This window comes from Erythrolamprus reginae, chromosome 6 (assembly GCF_031021105.1).
Source record: "Erythrolamprus reginae isolate rEryReg1 chromosome 6, rEryReg1.hap1, whole genome shotgun sequence".
NCBI lineage: Eukaryota > Metazoa > Chordata > Lepidosauria > Squamata > Dipsadidae > Erythrolamprus > Erythrolamprus reginae.
In genome coordinates, this window is record NC_091955.1 from 78057747 (window position 1) to 78078370 (window position 20624).

Here is a 20624-nt window from a genome sequence, read left to right on the forward strand (position 1 = left end):
GTCGATGTTAAATAGTACATGGGGATCTTGAGCAGAAAGAGAAGGCAAAACCCTCCCTTTCCCTTGACCCCCAACAAATGGTACTCAAGGGAATTCTGCCTGGCTCAACCAACATAGAGGCGGCACTTGGACATCCGTTTCAATAATCACCGATACACTTGGCATCCATGAATCTGCTAGCGGGGCTGCATTCTTCAATGACTTGATAAGGCAGGGGTGGCAAACTCAAGGCCCGAGGGGCTGGATCCACCCTATGGGGTCCTTATATCTGTTCTGGTTTGTGATAGAAGTTTAGTACTTACAAATAACTCTCATTAAATTCATCATTTCATGAATAAAGCAACTCCGTTTATTTCTCTACTCTCTTTTACTTCAACACATTCCAGACATCAATCGGTCCGTTATCTCTCTCCTAGCCGCATTTCTCACATTCCTTTTCCTGCTTCACTTAGACAAGATTTATTTCCTAATTACATAGCTTTAAAAAAGACAGCAGCACTGACTAAATGCAATACAAAATACTTTGGCTTACTTTAGCGTGGTGAAAGCACCTCCATATTTCCTTTCAGCAACGTTGAAACTCCACCCTTCTTCTCCACTAGCCCCCTGACGTGCCAATTACCTCACTACAATATTTAACCCATTCCTCTCCTTAATATCTTCTTCCAGACCTTTGCTCTCTACGTTTCTGAATTCTTCTGAATTTAGGATTAACCCAGCGAGCATCTGATTCTCCCTCACTAGATCCTGAAGTCATAGCCCCATCCTGTGGCTGGCCTCCAACCTGTTCTACTACCTGTAACCCCAGGCCCCCACTACTTCATAAACACTATCTGAATCCGAGTCCTCAATATCTTCATCACCCTCCAACTGATCAGGAGTATGTACAACAATATCTGGGCTGCAGGGCTGCCCTGGAAACAGCAAAGGACTGGGCCGCGGACCTTCTGCTAGTGGAAATGGAACTCATGGCAGATAGTTGTAGCAGCGATGGGTTGCTCCCAGTTCAGCCCGGTTCTAAGAACCGGTAGCAGCTGTGGTGGGAGGCTCTGCGCACCAGCCCAGGAGACTTCTGTACATGCAGAAAGGGCTTTAGTAACCCTAGTAAAAAGTTTTTGAATCCACTACTGGGTTGTAGGATGCCGTTGCAGCCGAAAACAGAGTTCGTTAGGGCTGCAGGTGGCCCTCTCAAGCTCCGTTTATACTGGCAGAGGGTTGCAAAAAGCCGTTGCAGCCGAAAATGGAGCTCAGGAGCCTGTTTTTTCTGGCAGAGGTCTCAGGCAGCTACAAGTGTCCCCCGACACAAGTGATGTTGAAGTGGCCATGCCCATCCCAGCCACGCCCATCCTGGCCCTCAATGAATGACACAGCCCTGAATTTGGGTTTCACACCCCTGTGATAAGGCAATGGAATAGGGGTAGTGATTTCTGACAGCCTCAAAATAGGTGAACAGTGCAGTCAGGCAGTAGGGAAAGCAAGTAGGATGCTTGGCTGCATAGCTAGAGGTATAACAAGCAGGAAGAGGGAGATTATGATCCTGCTATATAGAGTGCTAGTGAGACCACATTTGGAATACTGTGTTCAGTTCTGGAGACCTCACCTACAAAAAGATATTGACAAAATTGAACGGGTCCAAAGACGGGCTACAAGAATGGTGGAAGGTCTTAAGCATAAAACGTATCTGGAAAGACTTAATGAACTCAATCGGTATAGTCTGGAGGACAGAAGGAAAATGGGGGACATGATCGAAACATTTAAATATGCTAAAGGGTTAAATAAGGTCCAGGAGGGAAGTGTTTTTAATAGGAAAGTGAACACAAGAACAAGGGGACACAATCTGAAGTTAGTTGGGGAAAAGATCAAAAGCAACATGAGAAAATATTATTTTACTGAAAGAGTAGTAGATTCTTAGAATAAACTTCCAGCAGATGTGGTAGATAAATCCACAGTAACTGAATTTAAACAGGCCTGGGATAAACTTATATCCATCCTAAGATAAAATACAGAAAATAGTATAAGGGCAGAGTAGATGGATCATGAGGTCTTTTTCTGCCGTCAGTCTTCTATGTTTCAATGTTTCTATATAAGAAGCTAAAAAAGGAGACTGTGTTTCTTGGGTCACTTTTTTGTTTTTCTTGAGTGTTCCTGATATTTCTCAGTGATATAAATAAAAACCAGCAGGAATACACTGGATATACTTATAAAGCCAAGATGCATACACATTTCGTAAGAGGTAGATAGGTAGGTGGATGGCTAGACAGACATGAAAGAACTTTGTCCAAATGTTGTTATTTTGTTATGCATCATAACACTTTTATTTTAAAGCATAATGTATTTATACTTCACCACATGGGAACAAGATCTTTAGCTAAGTTGTAGTATTTTAAGCAAATAGCATTTCTAAAAGTTATTTATTTATTTAATTGAATTTGTATGCCACCCCTCTCCGAGGACTCGGGGCGGCTCACAGGATCAATGGATGGAGAGATACAGAGATATAGGAACTTCAAGACAATAAACATAAGATTTCTTCCTCCATTTCTTTTTCCCTCCACAAACCCTGTGAAGTAGTTTGGATTGAGAGAGTAAGTGATCCTAAAGTCAATCAACGAGATGAAGGAGGACTTGAAATTGCCCAGGCTTAATTCCCTGGCCATTGGGCCACATAGCTGGGGCTGACCGACAAAATAAATTTCAGCTATCTCTGCAGGATTCCTATTCCATATTTAAACATTTACATTTTTATACCAAGAAAAAATAGGGAAAAAAGAGGTAGAGGTTGTGGTTATGGTTATCTTGGAAAATGCTGAATCATCGGTGCTCAGGCAACCTTCCTGGCTGCAATTAAACACCAGCTTTACCTAGTTAATTGAATTATTTCTTTTTTAGTTTATTTATTTATTTATTGGATTTGAATGCTGCCCCTCTCCAAGGACTCAGGGAGGCTCACAACATATCTAAAACAATATACCATATACATATCTAAAAATCCAATTAATATAGAAACATAGAAACATAGAAACACAGAAACACAGAAACACAGAAACACAGAAACACAGAAACACAGAAACACAGAAACACAGAAACATAGAAACATATTGAGGGCAGAAAAAGATACTTCTGAGTCTGTGCAGAGAATTGAAACTAAATACTTAAGCTTAAGGCTCTAGTATCCACTCTGTACTCTTCCACTCTGAACTCTGTGAAATGAAACCAAGTATTCTCTGCTACCTGTAATTGGCTGAAGAAGAATCTATATTGGTATTGTAAAATTTACTTCATCTATATCCCTGGTTTCCAATGTGGGGCCCATGCCCCACAGCGGGGCAATTTCATTTTTAATGGGGGCAATTGGAACCTTGTTTAAACCTAGTTAATGGCCTTTTAGGCTTCCTCCACATGAGTAGGAGTTCACTTTTTGAATAATAAGAATTATATGTCATGGGGGGGTGAGGTCTCAGGATTTTAGAGATGTTTGGGTGGGGCATGGCCAAAAAAAGGTTGGGAACCACTGATCTATATCCTTGTTTATACAGAAGTTATTGAATCCAGCTGAATCAGTCATCTGTGTATGCTTCTGGTTTAGATTTTGCAACAAACTTTAATAGATGACAGCAATGATGCACTGGAGACCCAACCTCAAGTCTCTCGCTGTACCGGTAAAGTGGCTCCATTGAAATGGAAAGAAAGAGCTATTATACTCATATAGAATCATAATCACTCACCAATCAAGCTAGAAAGTAAAGTTGATTTATCCTAAGAGAACCATCATTAAACTCTGCCAGTAGAACCTGGGACCAAAGGTTTTAATTACTAATGCAAGCATCTTCTTTCCTAATGAGACCTGAAATACGAAGCACATTTTTTATTGACTCCTATTTCATAGTGGGTCACAAGTAAAAATTAAATGAGGTTCTGTTATTATTGACTGATTGTTGATTGGAATTGCATGGAAATAATAAGCTAGCTATTCAGAATATCCATTAGCTCCTCCAAATAACCGGCAGCAAGTACATGTTATCTGTTCCTTATCCACTTTCTGTTGTATCAATTTGATAGTGTTCATCTTTGCTACATACCAAGCAGGAAAGGGGAAAAAATTGAATAATCAAATAGCGCTGTACATATTCAGAATCTGGAATGGGAGCAGAGTTAGGTGATTTAATTCAACCTCTGTCGGTCGGAAGAATGCTTTCAATTTATTTGGCTATGAATGATGATGGAATTTCTCAATATACTTTTATTCACTCTTTCCATTTATTTGGGGCAGAAATAGTCTCTTTTTCCAGTAGTTCATAGCTGGATGACAAATAAAGGTAACTCTTTCATTGCTGGGGGAAAATAAATACTGCATACTGCAAAGCTTATTACATGTAACCTAAATGTTCTGCAAGGACCAATTCCCATCGTCACAAATCTGCAGAGGTAACATTGATGTTGGTTGAAGAAAGTAGTCATTGAACTCCAACAATACTAGGGCCAGTCTTGTATCAAAACATTACAGTAGCATGAAATTAAATAACACTGAGGTCATATATTTGTATGAACAATGAATATATGATACTGCCGTGAAAATAATGAGATTTGCTGTAAATGGTTAAGAAAGTGAACTATCAGTTAGTTAGTTAGTTAGTTAGTTAGTTAGTTAGTTAGTTAGTTAGTTAGTTAATTAGTATGATTGATGATTGATGATTGATGATTGATGATTGATGATTGATGATTGATGATTGATGATTGATGATTGATGATTGATGATTGATGATTGATGATTGATGATTGATGATTGATGATTGATGATTGATGATTGATGATTGATGATTGATGATTGATGATTGATGGATTGATGGATTGATGGATTTTTTATGCCACCCTTCTCCTTAGACTCAGGGCGGCTTACAACATGTTAGCAATAGCACGTTTTTTTACAGAGCCAGCATATTGCCCCCACAATCTGGGTCCTCAATTTACCCACCTCGGAAGGATGGAAGGCTGAGTCAATCTTGAGCCGGTGATGAGATTTGAACCGCTGACCTGCAGATTTAGCAGTCAGCTTTAGGGGCCTGCAGTACTGCACTCTACCCAGTGCGCCACCTCGCTTCTACCATATTTAGCCTCTATCATGCTTTTTACAGTTCTCATTAAGCTTCTCAGATGGGTCCATAAGTGTAAAATAAATGATGCTCCTCAAAATTCATTGTAGCAAATATGAGTTTTGAGGAACTCAACTGTTCCTCATCTGATCAGCAAAGGTAGCAGGAAGTTTCTCTTGAGCAGCAGTCAACTCCTAATGAGCACGTGGACAATAATATGGAAAATTGTTTGCTATTGCAATCTTCCAACATACTTTTCTGATGTTCTATGTAAAGCCTTCCCACATACTCTTCTGATGTTTCCAGGGTAATGCATAGTCTCATGAGCTTTTGAGTAGCTATCAGAGTATTGTTAGCATTGCCTCTCATTGACAGAGAAGAACTTCATCAGAAGGATGATGTGTTCAAGATGAAAGAGCCACAGATAGTATATTCTCTGCAAACCTAAATATACTCCAAATATGAAGTCTTCCAAAGCAGTATGAACTATAATTATACCATATTTGACTAGATGTTTTAAATATTTGTCTGAAATACCACATTTTTAACAAAGATTGTTCAAAGCTGTCATAGTGGGAGTGAGTTGGTGTTTCCAATCGATCCATTGACCTATAAAATCATATCCCCAGGGCCATTATCTTGGACACTTACTGTTTTAATTATTAGTTGTATATTGTAAGTTTATACAATTGCCTTGGAAACTGAAGATAGAATAAAATGTTTTAAATGAACTGGCATTCTAGAATTCCTGAGTCATCCCTCGCTGATTCTCCTGTTCTTTCTCCAACTATTTTCTTTTTAGACAGCAGGCAAAGAGTTATTGTGATAATTCTAACTCATTCTTCCTGTTTTCTTTCTCCTCTTTGTCTTTTTTCTTCTCTTCTAGGAACCTTCTGCATAATTTCACTGTGCACATGTGTAGCTGGAATCAACTTTGAGCTTTCCCGATATCCCCGGTACCTGTATGGACTTCCTGATGACATCAGTCACGGCTACGGCTGGTCCATGTTTTGTGCATGGGGAGGCCTAGGTCTTACTTTGATCTCTGGCTTCTTCTGTACCTTGGCCCCTTCTGTCCAACCTGTCCCCAGGACCAATTGCCCCAAATCGAGGCCTGAGAATGGGACAGTGTGCTAAGACAAGTACAAACGAGCCTATACATATACATATTATACATATATAAATATAAATTAATATACATAAACATATATTATATAGAGATCTCAAACAGTTGCCAGTGCCATGGTAGAGTGGAGTCCAATGGGGCTCCTACATCTTCTCTACAGCTTTGTATTGTTCTTGTTATTTTTCCTGGAGAAAGGAATAGCTTTTCTGCAACATTGCTCTCCCATTCAGCTCCTTAAAAAAAAAAATCTTCAGCATCTCACTTCAAACATCAAATGAACATATTGTTGCATCTGTCTACCGCCAGTTGGGTGTGATGTGATAGGGAAGGGGAAAGGATATCTTGGTGTATATGGTACTTTTAGAAAGAGTAAAGAAAAAAGTAAAACACTTTATCGGGGAAACATAAACAGTAAATAAATGAACCTCTTTAGTTGCCTCTCTAAAATTTAACCTTCTCAAGGCCATTTTCAGAATCCTTCTGCTCACACACGGATTTATTTTTTTAAAAACCCTTGCCTTTTCAATCAAAGAGGAATGAACCAGAAGATTAAGGCAGGTTTCCCTTTCTTTGCTAAACTTTTTTTTTTTTAAAAAAAAAGCCAAGATTCTTACAGAACAAAACGTCAAGTGAGGATCCTTGAGTGGATGCTTCAACAATATTTTTTTCAACTTCCCTCTGCCTTACAGCCAAGCTTAATTGACAAGGCTGAACTGTTGGCAGAAATGCAAGAGAAAGTCTAACTGAAATGCTGTGATGAATAGTGTATAATGCCCCCCTCCATCCCATTGTTTGTTTAAGAATAAGAAAGGAAAAGAAAGGAAAGAAAAGAAAGAAAGAAAGAAAGAAAGAAAGAAAGAAAGAAAGAAAGAAAGAGGAAAATGAACCTGGTGTTTCCATACGATCTTCTACCGAATTCTCCTCACTGTGATTGCAAACAAAAGATGTCAAGACTTATACATGGATGAGGAAAAACCTATTTGGAGGCTGCACATTTCATGGTCTGGATTTGGTTCTGCCTCCGATCTCCCCTTGCCTTGGAACATCAAGGACCATCTGATGAAATAGATGGTTAGAGAGAAACCATTGTGGGTGGTAAGGGGAGGGAATGTGGGCTTTGTGGCTGTTTGATCATCAAGTTGGCTGTGCAGGAGGATTTTGGACAGAGATTGTCATTGTTGTTATGCCATTGCTTTGTTAATTACAATCATCTGGGTAAAAGCCATTGCAGTGACGGGAGAATTCTGAAGGAATGGTAATAATAAGGATTGTAACACACGGTGCTCTTCTCTTATGTCCATATGCACCAAGAACAGATGTCCGTGCAGTTTTCATAAACTACCTGATTTTCTGAGCCTTCTACTTGCCGCCCAAAGTTGTTTGCTATAATATGAGTGGCAAATACATTCAATAAATAAATAAATAAAGATGAGAAAACATGTAGACCAGAAGGCATTGAAAGGAGAGAAAGGAATTCCATTCCTCATTTAAAAAAAACCCCAAACCTTTGATTGTGATTTGATAATCCCCCACAGGGATATTGTAAGGTTAAATAAGTCAAAGTGACAGCTGAAAGGTTGTGATTGAAGATTTGCCTGTTTGTATTTGTGTCACCCATTAAAAATGGATGGAATTTCAACACACCTTTGTAGCCATCAGTTTGACTTTACCCAGGTGTACCCCTATACATACATATTTTTCATCTGTTTCCCTTCTTCTCCTTTTTTCTTACTATTTCCCCACTTATTTATATATGAGTCGTCCTGTTAAATATTTGTGAAGACAGTTAAGATAACGAAAACAACAACTTATGATCCAGAAAAAAAACCCTGTGATCTGATTAGTTCTTACGGAGATTGGCACAGAGAGGATAAACAAGACAATGGAGTAGACACACATACTAATTGCATATAATAATGAACTTCAGAGGAAAATAGTAGTGTAACATTGGAGGATGGATTTGCCAAAACAGATGAACCACACTTCTATTTTTAGTACCACGTGACATAAAATAAAACTACCATTACAGAAGTATCCTTTCCTTTTAAAGACAAAACAGCAATCACAGATAGCATATAGAACAATCTTTCCAAGTATATTCTGAAGTATTTAACCCATGTAGCAACATCTTCTTGATGTCTCTTTGCATCGTAGTTAAACATGCAGATAAACTATGTGGTTACAATATGTAGGTCTACAACTCAGCCTTGGATTAACCATTAAGCAATCACATTATTTTCCCCCCTCCCAGCTATCATGCCCTTAATTCTTTCCTGGTTGCATTTGACTTTAGTTTTCAGCATTGAGCCTTAATGTGTTAGTTAAGCAGTGGAGAGGCCAAAGGCACCATAGTTGGGCTGAGCTTAGGGCATCGCTTGGCTTTCATGCAATCCTGCCACTAGATAAAGGAACGAACTGCATAATTTCTCTCCTACATCAAAAGCACAGTTTTGGGGTGCCTGTAAGGGCATTTCCACCAGCGTCAGATTCTACCTCTGGACCCAGAATTTCAGTTATGTCACTCTACATGTGTCTTTAGTCCTGATGAATCAGAAACTTCATGAAAGGACCTTCCAGATGGCTAATAGGGGGAATGCAAAACTTGATTGTCTTGTCATTATCCTTGTTTTGCAGTAAAGGTGTGGAGGACCCCAAACACTGCCCAAGGAAGAAATAGCAAATATACAGTATATTGAAGAAGTTAAAGGAATGGTAGTAAGGTGTCACAAAATGGAGGAGAGTCCAGGGAATGGAAAAATAGGATGAAGTTTTCCGGTCAACGGGAAGTAGCTTGCTACTCAACTCTCCTCCCCAGGAGATGCTACAGTGTTATCTTCAGCAGTGATGGACTCAGAATTAATTAGTTCAGTTTCAGAAGGTCTCCCTAAGACTGACAGTTAATTAGTGGGACAGTGGAATGATGGTAATCCTGCATCAGGCCAGCCCATGTAAATAAGGTTTATTATTTAGTGGATCAAATCTCGTTTATTTACTGAAACAATTGGAGGAAGATGGTCTTGCGTATCATGGGGTTTGTTGAAATTAAATTGGATTAATTGAGAGTCGAAGCATGCCATAGGAATGGGGGGAGGGATGGGGAATCCCTACAAAATTGAAGTCCTGGCATCCTTTCTTTTGGCTGAAGACAACCCTCAATGCAGATTTAGATCATGCAATGTAAAATGAACAAAAACACAGAGAATGTTATAATTGCTTCACAGAGCACAGCAAAGGGATTCAATAACAGCATGGGATATTTCTGATGTGGAAACAGTTCTATCCATTCTCTAAAGCTATATACAAGCAGCCAATATTTTCCATAAATTGGAGGAAATTAGAATCTGAGTAACAAGGTCAGTCAAGTCTCTTGCAACTCAACTGCAGTACTAGTGACTTACTCCACTTTCCTTGATTTTAACTGCAGGAGGGTTTTTTTTAAATGTAATTGGTGCTGCAGACAATTTCAGAAGCAAAGCAGAATAAAGAAAATTGTCAGGAAAAACTTTAATGTTAAAAATCTCAGTGGTGAGATAAGAGATCAGTTGGGAATATGAGTCCACCACCTTCTTTTTAATGTTGGCAGAAAACCGGAATACGAACACAGGGATAAATAAATGCCATTCTGTATGCCTGCAGTTGACGCCAGACTTCTCCAACCTATTACCATCCACCTATGTGAAGAGTTGGCTATTTTAAGGGCTGCATCCCAAGGTTGGCTTCCTTAAGAAGCAATTACCTGTGTATAATACAAGGACATTCTATCTATGTGGTTAGGAAGTTTTTGGTTGAATTTCATAGGATTTTCAATCACCAGTATTGAAATAAGAGTCAAATGGTCTTTAAAAAAAACAACCCTGGAATTCTGCAACCAGGTTGTATGAGCTGAATTATCTGTGGCTCTGAGGAGATGGCAAAAACCTCAGATTCTGCATGTGAGCCATAACTATTTCTACAGAAAAAGTCCATCAGTTGAGTGCCTTTTTCCATACCCTTGCCATTTATTCATCAATTTACTACATTTTAAACACATACAAAATGTTAAAATGAGAGGATTTTTATTTTCTCCTTAAATAACTCTATTTTAATGTGGCATTTACAATATGAAGTCTTGTGGCACTTTAAAGATTAAACGTATTAAGGAATAAGGAATAAGGATTCCTCTGAATGTCAGCTATTGATGTGGTATAGAGCAGATGACAATGTCTTGCAGGTCACAGAGCAAAACATCAGGACACCTACAGGCCCAAATGAGTGGTTGGGACAGAACCAGTGGTGGGTTGCTACCGGTTCATCCCAGATCAGGCAAACCAGTAGCAGTGGTGGCGGGAGACTCCGCCTATCTTCCCAGATTTGTCTGTGAATGCGCAGAAGCGCCACACAGCCAATAGCAAACCGGTAGCAAAAGTAATTAAAACCCACTACTGGACTGAACACTCTTCAGTACAGGATACTGTCAGTAAAATGCTCTTGCTATCTTTGGCACAGCAGCAGAGGAAGTCTATCCTTGTACAAATTTTGATTCGGAGGAAAAACATTATCATGAAGAATTCAGAGGAAAGGTGGCAAAAGTTATTTTGGTTCAACTGATAGGGCGTAATCCACCAACAGTAATTTTAAAAAAATTTATTAACAAAACAAAAAATTAAAAATTAATGCAAACTAAAAAGAGAATAAAAAACAAAAATAGGGGGGAAGGAAAAAATGGAAAGAAAAATGAGAAGGAAAAACAAGAATATAGTTAAAGAAAAAGAAGAGAAATATATACAGTGGTACTTCAACATACGAGTTTAATTCGTTCCAGACCCGAGCTCATAAGTCGATCAACTCGCATCTCGAACAAATGCCTTTAGACTTTGTTTTTTGTGCCGAGATAACTGGAAGCAAGGAGATTCTTGCGCCACCTAGTAGAAGCTCAGCTCGTATCCCGAATTTGAGCTCGGGTGTCGAACAGAAATTTCACTCGTGTCGCGGCTCGTAACTTGGAATACTCGCATGTGGAGCAGCTCATATCTAGAGGTACTACTGTACTAAAATGACTTTCTCTATCATAGCAAATGTAAACAATTTTAATAACTTATCACCTTCTACTAAAATATAATAAATGATCTCTTCTTCTCAACTATCATCTCCTATATTTAAACAGATCCTTAAAAATTCATTGTTTCAGCCCTGATCAGTAAAAGCCAGTGTTGTGGTTGGCTTGTAGCCAGGTTCTTTGGTCACGGACTTTGAATCTGATGAGCCGTGGCCATCCGGGCACAGCTGGCCTATGTGGTTGCTGGAGGACAGTTCTGTCTTTGTGCAAGACAGAACAGCCATTAAGAGTTACCAGAGATAATAAAATATTTATTTTAACCTTGATCAAATAAACCAACTTCGTATTTCTTCCTTTTACTTTAAAAATCTTGTTCCTTATCTTGAACAAGATCATTATTTGACACTTCAACAAAATCTTGAAGTGTCAAATAATGTCCTAAAACTGTTGCATATTTTAAAACACAGTCTTTCTATAGAAGCAGGTATTCTTAAAATTAATTTCTGGGTTGATTGTTCAAAACTATCCTTCAGCAAGTCCAATATTAAAACATTTTTGCTTCATTCTGTTTTAGTTGAATGTAAGCATTCGTCACCCTGAATTCTGTTCTTGCTGGCTCCTTCTAGTGTCCAACCTTTGAAATCTCATCTTGTGTATGTATAAGTGTATTTTAAGAGAATTGAAAACAAAAGCAATTTCCCACAAGGATTCGCATCATTAATTCTAAAAAAAATATTTCCAATCTATAAGGCCCTGTACTCCATTGTAACTTTGCGAAATCAAAACTTAATAACTTTTTTCATTGCTTATTCAAATACATTTTTATGGTTTTAAATCTGTATTTAATAGCATTTTCCAAAAGTGATTGTAAAAAGAAATCTTATGTGAAAAAATATGTGAATCCAGTGTCTTTTTGAATAAGTAAGATGGCTCTTTCCATCATCTCCCAGAACTCTAAGCCTACAAGAGATCCCTGTCCTGGGGTCTTCTTATAAGGATCAAGTATCTGGAGCAGTTGTGACTGATCTCATATCCTCTGTTTGTCCAGAGTGGAATTACCAAGACTCAGTTTAATTGCTGATTCTTCATTCCATTGCCGTTGCTTTTAGTGAAACTGTTTTCAGTTCATTATTTCTTTCCCAGAATTTAATTTAATTTAATTAATTTGACTTCTATGCTGCCCAATCCCTTGGGACTCGGGGCAGTTTACAACAATAAAAATGCAATACAATGTTACAAAAGTCAAATATTAATTAACAAAAAGAAGGTGGGCACCTCCAGTAATTACAATGATGATCTAAGTAAACCCTTAGAATAAGGAAGTAGAATAATCTATCCCTGGCATTTAATAACTGATAAAATAATAATAATAATAATAATACATATTCAGCAAAGCTAAATATTCAGGTTTAAAAACATTAAATAGGTGGAGTGATTTTCTGAGATGTTTTGTATGGTTTGCAATACAAATTATATACATTATGATTATGCTGAATATTTAAGAAGTAGGAGGTCTCATTACAACGGCATAAAACTTCCACTTCATAGGAGCTGCAATACATAGTGTAACACTCAATACTAAAATCAGTGAAAATACAATCCTATTAATTTGGTTGTCCTTATCTGTGACTCCTTGGGTTCACATTGGACTTTTGAGATTAGTATGAAAATGTAGCTTAGAGATTGTAAAACTTGGCAAAGGTATTGTTGACGATACTCCCATGAAGTGTGGACCTCCACAAAGAAAAGAAAGAACTAAAATAGGTTTGTTAGACTTTAAAAATGAAAGAATAGAAAGTTGCCACATCTGATCTTAAGAAGTCACAGAGCTATTGTCTTTCACTTTTCCCTTCTCACATTTTTTCCTAAGCAAGAGCTCTAGGTTTAAGGCCAGGGGTCTCCAAACTTAGCCACTTTAAGAGTTGTGGACTTCAACTCCCAGAATTCTCTGGCCAGCAAAGAATTATCCCAGAATTCTGGGAGTTGAAGTCCACAACTCTTAAAGTGACCAAGTTTGGGGACCCTTTGTTTAAGGCCTTCTGCTGTGTGTTTGCATAATTGTTTCTTGCACTGTAGGAACATATGAGCAGCTCCTCTTATGAAATGCTGGATTTGGTCTGCAACTAGTCTGGTACCCTACTAAAGGCAACTCTGATGAGAACATATTTCATCTGAAGTGCCATCATGAAGTTAAATGAAAGTCACAGATGTACTTGCATATGTGCACATTTGTACGTAGATGTATATATGTAGTTTTTGAAGAATTTCAAAGTGTTCAGGTGACCTTATAGAATATTACTGTTTGGCTGAATGTGTTTAATGATGAATCTGTGACGTCCCTTGGTTCCGTTGGAGAAATGCTTTACAATGAAATCAAAATGGCCACCCTCCTTTATCTTCATCGTAAGCGTGGGGGTGAAAGAACGCATATTGTAGCCTGAACCTGAAATCTTTGGGATGTATAGTACACATCCTATACCAGTGATGGCGAACCTTTTTTTGGTTTGTGTGCCAAAAGAGGATAGTGCAAAGGGGGTGCATGCCCAAACCCATAATTACATGCAAACCTCCACCCTCGCATGTGTGTGTGAACCACCCCCTACTCATGGCACATACCCGTGTTTCATTCTCCCTAGGCTTCTGAGTCTTCCTAGGAGCCTGGGAAGGGCAAAAATGGCCATCCCCATCCCCACGGAGGCCCTCTGGAGGCCGGAAATGTTCCACTTGCTGACTTCTGGTTGAACCAGAAGTTCTGTTTTTTTGCTCCCCTCAGGCTTCAGGGCCTTTCTAGGAGCCTGGAGAGGGCTAAAACGGCTCCCCCCCCCTCGCCCCTGCAGCCAGAAATCGCCCCTTTCAATTTTGGAAAATCTGAGCTCGTGATATGGCTCTGTGTGCCACTTGTGGCACATGCGCCACAGATTCGCCATCACGATTCTATACACTACAGGTTCCTTTTAAGGCTCTCCTAGTAAAGCTGAATCTACGCTACAAAATCTTAATCCGGTTTATGCTAGTTTCTTATTGCTTCTTCCAAAGCCATTTTGGGAACTGTACTTTAGTGAGAGTGTTGAGGTGTCTGTGTGAGATTCCTATTCTATATGGCCTTATTTCATAGTGCTGTTAGACCTTACTTTGAGATGCTGATGAATATCACCAATTGTTTACTGTAGTGGTAACTTACTATAGTAGTAATTTACCACAGGGTGCTTATTAGCCATTTTGTAGATGAATTGACTTAACCTTGATTAGATAAAAATGAGGTTCATGGCTGTCGCAAGATATTTTGTTATCAAAAGCAAGGCAAAATGGCACATTTACTTCTTTCTATATAGGAAAAAAAATCAGTTGGAATAGTATTTGAACTTTACACGGGCAATGAACCAATATTCACCCCTGTTACTGACAAGAGCAGGTTAATATAGAGCGCATAGTTCTATCATACATCATTACTTTCAAGAGAAAGTAATCACAGAAAAGCTGTTATTGTTGAGCACTCAGCAATCCTTACCATCTGCTCCCAAAAGACAATTGGTTACTTTTGCTCTGTTTAGGGCTGGTACTATTGAGATGAAAATCATCTCTTCATTGGTACGATCATTACAAATGATTGCAGGTTACAGCCGCTGCAAGTAACCATTTGGTAAATCACTCGATATTCTAGTCACATTGATGATACAAAGATTTTGTGATCTGCTTCTAACTGAATAAAGGTTTTTTTTCCACTTCACAAATCAATTAATCTTGTCTGGGTATAGGTAGATAACAGTTTATCTTAGGGACCATGAGTAAATATCTTGCAGTCTAACCCTTAAAGGCCATAAAGGGCTCACTGATATTTTCCTTGGCACCCAAGAATCCCGCTCCTCCCTAGTTTTAATTTATTAGTAATCTTTTTTTAAAAAAAAAATAGGATAGGTAGCATTCTATGAAGGAACTACCGTTTTCAAACATAATCTGTATTCTGAACAATGCCTCTGTGTCTGACGTGAATCCCAAAGTCATTCCATAGAAAATAAAAATGCTAAGAGACTGCTACTCAATGTTTGGAAATGAGCCTACCCATCCAGATGAAAGGAAAAGTAAGTTAAGCTGTTATACAGAAAATCCTAAGAAGTCAGAATTAGTGGTAGTAAATCAGTGTTTTGTGATTAACTGTCATGCTGAGAATGTTCCCAAAGCATGCTGTTAAAATTACAAGGGAATTGGTTGTCAAAAAAGATTATAGGCTCTTGTATCAACAGTTTATAATTTAAAAACTGTATTAACTTCTCCTCAATATTATTGCTCTTAAATACCTAGGTCAACCATTCCAATTTTTCTAATCCCTCCAAAAGTGCTGGGACTCCCAAATAGCATTTCAGTGGGCAGTCCATCTTCCTATTCTCCCCTCTTGAGGTATTCCAGGTGTAATCCCTGGTCTTGAAGTTCTACAAGGTTGCATCTGAGTGTGGGGCAGCTCACAACTGCAATGGTTTTTCATTAAGAGAATGCATGCCTCTCGCATTCATTAGGCAAAATTGTATTTGCTCCGTCTTGCAGGGGTTAGAGCCCTCAAAATGCAAAGTATAAGTCCTAAAAGTTGTTCCTTGCAGTTACTCAAATGTTGGATCACAAGTATAATTCCCCAGTTTTTTCTCTCCGTGTTTTTTTTTAATTTTAAATACCTCTAGCTCTGTCTCCTTTCTTTCATTCTCTCGTGAATTGCTTTATATAAATAGAAAAAAAATTCCTGTTTTATAAGTTTCATTTTCATATCAGTACCTTCCAGGTGTGACTGTTTTTTTAAATCCAAATGCCTGTAAAAATATGTACAAACTTAAAATTGTGAATTGGAGGGGAGGGGAGGGGAAGGGAGGGGGTTCAGTCTTGGTGAATTGAACAGGTGAAGCATCCAAAAAACCCGTCTCACTGGTTCTTCCTTTTTGTCAGTGAGACAAAAGGATCAAGAATTTTGGCGCCTCCATTATTGTTCTTCTTACTGTAGAAGTCACTGATTCTAAGCAAACTGCATGTATTGCTGTCAACAGGAACAAACAAACAAAACCATTGTAAGTTCTGTGTGTCATAATAAAATCAATGTTATAAAATTTAATGAGGAGAACGTCAGAAAGAGAGGTTGAAATGTTTTTTCCAACACCTTCTTTCACCCTAAGTTTCTTAGCAGCAATTCTTTTACTCTTAGGTTATTTGTCCTCAGCTTCATTGTCCTTAGTCAAGATGCACATTTACCAAAAGAGTTTTGTCCTTGTTTTTATCTCCTCAGCAAGTGACCTTACGGTGCTGCTGAAGCAGCAACAAATGAAAGTTTTTACAACATGCTGTAACTTGGTTTATGTTTTTCTCCACTCGTAGAAGGCCACGGCTGTGGTTTTCAGTTAATTACTAGTGATGGGCGAACCCAACAGTGTTTGGGTTCGGCAAGTTCAGACAAACTTTACACAAAATTCGGCCGAACCCGAACTTGAACCCAAACGGGGAATCCCTCCCACAAAGAGATTCCGGGGGCGGAGCTTTGACATCACCGGCAGGTTGCTAAGGACGCCAAGGTGATAAATATACATGTTTATTTTTATGTGAAAGGACTGCCCTTTGCTTGCAGCGCCGCTGCAGTGTCCTTTTTCATAAAAATAACAATGTTTATTTTTATGTGAAGACCTCCCTTTGAAGGAGCTGGGGAATCCCTCCCGTGAAGAGATTCCGTGGGCGGAGCTTTGATGTCACCGGAAGGTTGCTAAATATGCCAAGGTGATCACTTCCTGCATTCCATGGAATCCAGGAAGTGATCACCTTGGTGTCCTTAGCAACCTGCCGGTGACATCAAAGCTCTGAACGCCGAAAATGACCCCAAACTTTGCCCGAAGTCTGAAAAAAATACGTGTTTGTGTTTGGCATACTGAACACCGCAAAATTCACTACGGACCCGAATTGTGCGGGTTTGGTTCACCCATCACTATTAATAACAACAATCAAATTAACTACTGACTGAAAACCAAATTCTCACATTCCCCGAATGGCATGGCTTCTAGCCCTCCAACTCTGCCATCTTGCAGCCTAGCATCATGTCTAACCTTGCTATTAACCCTATCTCAGGAAACAAGTTTGGGTGTTTAAGGAGAGGGGGGGAAATGACAATCCTTTATTGCAGAACAGTGTTGTGTGTGTTTTTGCACTCTGCTCTGTGTCACCTGAACTTGATTGCTAATTTAACATGAGATGGTTCTGTCACTACTATTGAAGGATAAGTCAACTGCTGATCTAGTCCTTTGTCTCCAGTAACTACACTTCTTGAGTAAGTCCCGGTTCCATTAATATAAGAAAGCTGAAATCATATGGTTGACTCTTAGAAACACTATACTTAATCTGCCCTTATTCTTCCTGTCATTTCTCACTGTGATTTATATATTATTCTGTTAGAGGAATGTCATAAGATTAAACCACCGGTTTTAATTTTAAATTAAAATACTGAAGGAACGTGAGGTGCATCTTCAAGTTGCACTAAAAATCAATGACATAAGGCTGAGTTTATAGTTTTGGCAGAACTGATTTTTTTTCTAAACTACTCTGATTTGGAGTCTAGTTAGCAACGAATGCATGAAACCAGAGTTCTTCCCCTAGATATGTTGGTTTTCACAAACAGGATCATTTTTAAAATCAGTGCAATACACACATTTCACTGGCTTGGTTTGCCACAATTTAAGATCAGTTATTGCTTTTGCTGAACTTACAATTTACCCTGTGCATCGTGATTAAGTTATATAATGGTACCTCTACATACGAACTTAATTTGTTCCGTGACCAGGTTCTTAAGTAGAAGAATTTGTAAGAAGAAGCGATTTTTCCCATCGGAATCAATGTAAAGACAAATAATGTGTGCAATTGGGGAAATCACAGGGAGGGTGGAATCCCTGTTTCCTCCGAGGAGATTCCTAGAGAGGCCCCACAGAGGCTTCTCCCCAACTTTTCTTGCCCTGTTTCCTCCGAGGAGATTCCTAGAGAGTCCCCACGGAGGCTTCTCCCTGCCTTTCCAGTTATAGTTTCAGAGGCTCAGGTTTGTAAGTGGAAAATGGTTTTTGAGAAGGGGCAAAAAAATCTGGAAAACCCAGTTCTTATATAGAAAAGTTCGTAAGTAGAGGCATTCTTAGGTAGAGGTACCACTGTACTTAATGGAGCATAGATGGGACCCAGGTTGCATCCAGTTCTCCCTAGGGGCAGGTACCTCTTACCTTTTCCTACCGGTGCACTGTGTGCACATCGTGACATTTAGTGCACACAGGGACAATTTTTCTTCTGCGCATGCTCTGAGAGCTGAAAAACCAACAAAAATTAGGGGGAAAAGATGGTGGCATGCATAGACCAGCAAAGACAGCACCGAAGCCATTGCACCAAAATTGTGCACTACCAGAGCAGCGCACCAGACCGCACCTCTGGTTCTCCCTTAACTACTATGCAATTCAAGTAGCCTTTTTTTGTTTTTGTGTTCATTCTGCACAAATTGTAATCACCATCCTTTCCCAAAATATATCAGATGGAGTACAATTCGGTCATTAGATATATGAGTTTGGGAGCTCACACTTTGTATATAGGATGTTGTCCACTTGCTTCTTCTCAGTGAACAATCTTCAGCATGATTTTTACAGGTTCTTTGAAATAATACTTCACATCAAAGTAACTTCCAACGCTTTTGTTGAAAACATTTTCACATTTCCTTCCTACATCTTGAAAACTGCATTACATACTTTGTATGTACGAAAAATATGAGATGTGCCCATGTAGAATTCTGGGTCAGGGACTGTTAATTCCAACTATAACAACCCATCAAGATTTCTATTCTTTTGAAAGAATACAGGCAGCACTGTCTATCTGTCTACTAGACCAGGGGTCTCCAACCTTGGCAACTTTAAGATTTGATGACTTCAACTCCCAGAATTACTCAGCCAGCAAAACTGACTGAGGAATTCTGGGAATTGATGTCCACAAGTCTTAAAATTGCCAAGATATGAGACCCCTGTGCTAGACTAACTTACTTTGAATTCAGTAGGGCATGCTCCAAGTAAAGAAATTCAAGGTCAACACATTGTCTTCTTTGTAGAATAGCAAACATAATTATCAAAAGTTAAAGAACATCTACAAATAGGGACAATGATTTAGACACTTTATAGCCTGAAATAGCATGAGCTACTTATGATATGTCTGAACTAACAAAAGCAACTATTGCAAAGGTTTTGACAATGCCAAAAACTGTGGGGAATCCAAATTTGTCAGACACAACAGCACACAAAAGCAATTTATTTATTTAAAAACTTTCCCCTGCCTTTATTACTTTACAGGTAATCCAAGGAGGGGAATATACATAAGACTCCTTCCTCCTACTATTTTTCCCACAACAGTAACCTTATAAGGTGAGTTGGACTCAGAAGGAATGATTAGCTCAAGATCACCCAGCTAGCTTTCAAATTTAAGGTGGGACTACAATTCAGTCTCCTGTGAGTTAATGATGTGTTAATTATCCTAATTATGCACATTTAACTGGAAATCAGTGCTACTGAATTCAGTTGCCTTAATTCTGTGTAAACATAGGAATGTGCCCTTAATGTTTTATATTGTGGATGCTAACAAAGAGAACTGTAATTTTGAGGATTAATTTGTGATTATTGTTTTTTTTAATGGTAATTTGAGGCATCGTTGTTGAAATATGATGATCTTCAACATTTAATTTGAACATTAAAAGCATATAAGTAACATTTATGAATTGCCCTATTATAAAATATGTCAAAAACCAGAGACAATTATCTAATCTTTCAGAATCAGAAAAGAATATTCATATATAAAGGAAACGAAAGAGTTAGCTTGATCTGGGCTTGAAAAGGAGTTATAGATGAGATGGCATGATTGAGGAAGTTTGTTACAGAAGAAACAAGAAAGTTAAGAAATATCCTCCTCATTTGTTGGCATCTAGGATTCATCTTATGAGAAATGGAACAATAGAATTTACAGATTGGATTGTTTCTTCATATACACAACACAAATACACTAATTTTGAGTAGAGTGGGTTGCCAAAAGTGACCCCTTCTAGTATCTAAAGATCTCCCCTTTGCTCTCAGATCTTATTTCCATTTTTAAAGTCTTAGACATCCTCCCACTCATCCTGTTTCTAAGTTAGTTGATGTGAGATGCAGGCTTATCTCTGAAAAGTTCTCACTTTTTGGAAAAATGCTTGAGCATCTATAGCTGAACTGACCCAAATAGCACAGAACAGAGTGAACCTGTTCTTGGGCTTCTTGCAATGTAGATGTGAATGAATAAGGCTGTGATTGCTATTATATAAACTTTAAGAAAAACTTTGCAAGTTATATAGTTATATGAATATTTTTAG

The 20624-nt window shown here is 38.6% G+C and overlaps 2 protein-coding genes across 2 annotated transcripts in view; both read left to right on the forward strand.

Moving 5' to 3' along the window:
• TMEM178B (transmembrane protein 178B) overlaps positions 1 to 6798 on the forward strand; it is a 392161-nt gene extending 385363 nt beyond the window's left edge. Inside the window, exon 4 of the mRNA XM_070756346.1 lies at positions 5977 to 6798. Within this exon, the coding sequence (XP_070612447.1) occupies positions 5977 to 6227 (251 nt within the window). The 3' untranslated portion in view covers positions 6228 to 6798. The remainder of the gene's footprint in view (positions 1 to 5976) is intronic.
• Positions 1 to 20624, forward strand: part of SSBP1 (single stranded DNA binding protein 1) — a 348477-nt gene that overhangs the window by 148146 nt on the left and 179707 nt on the right. The window lies entirely within an intron of this gene.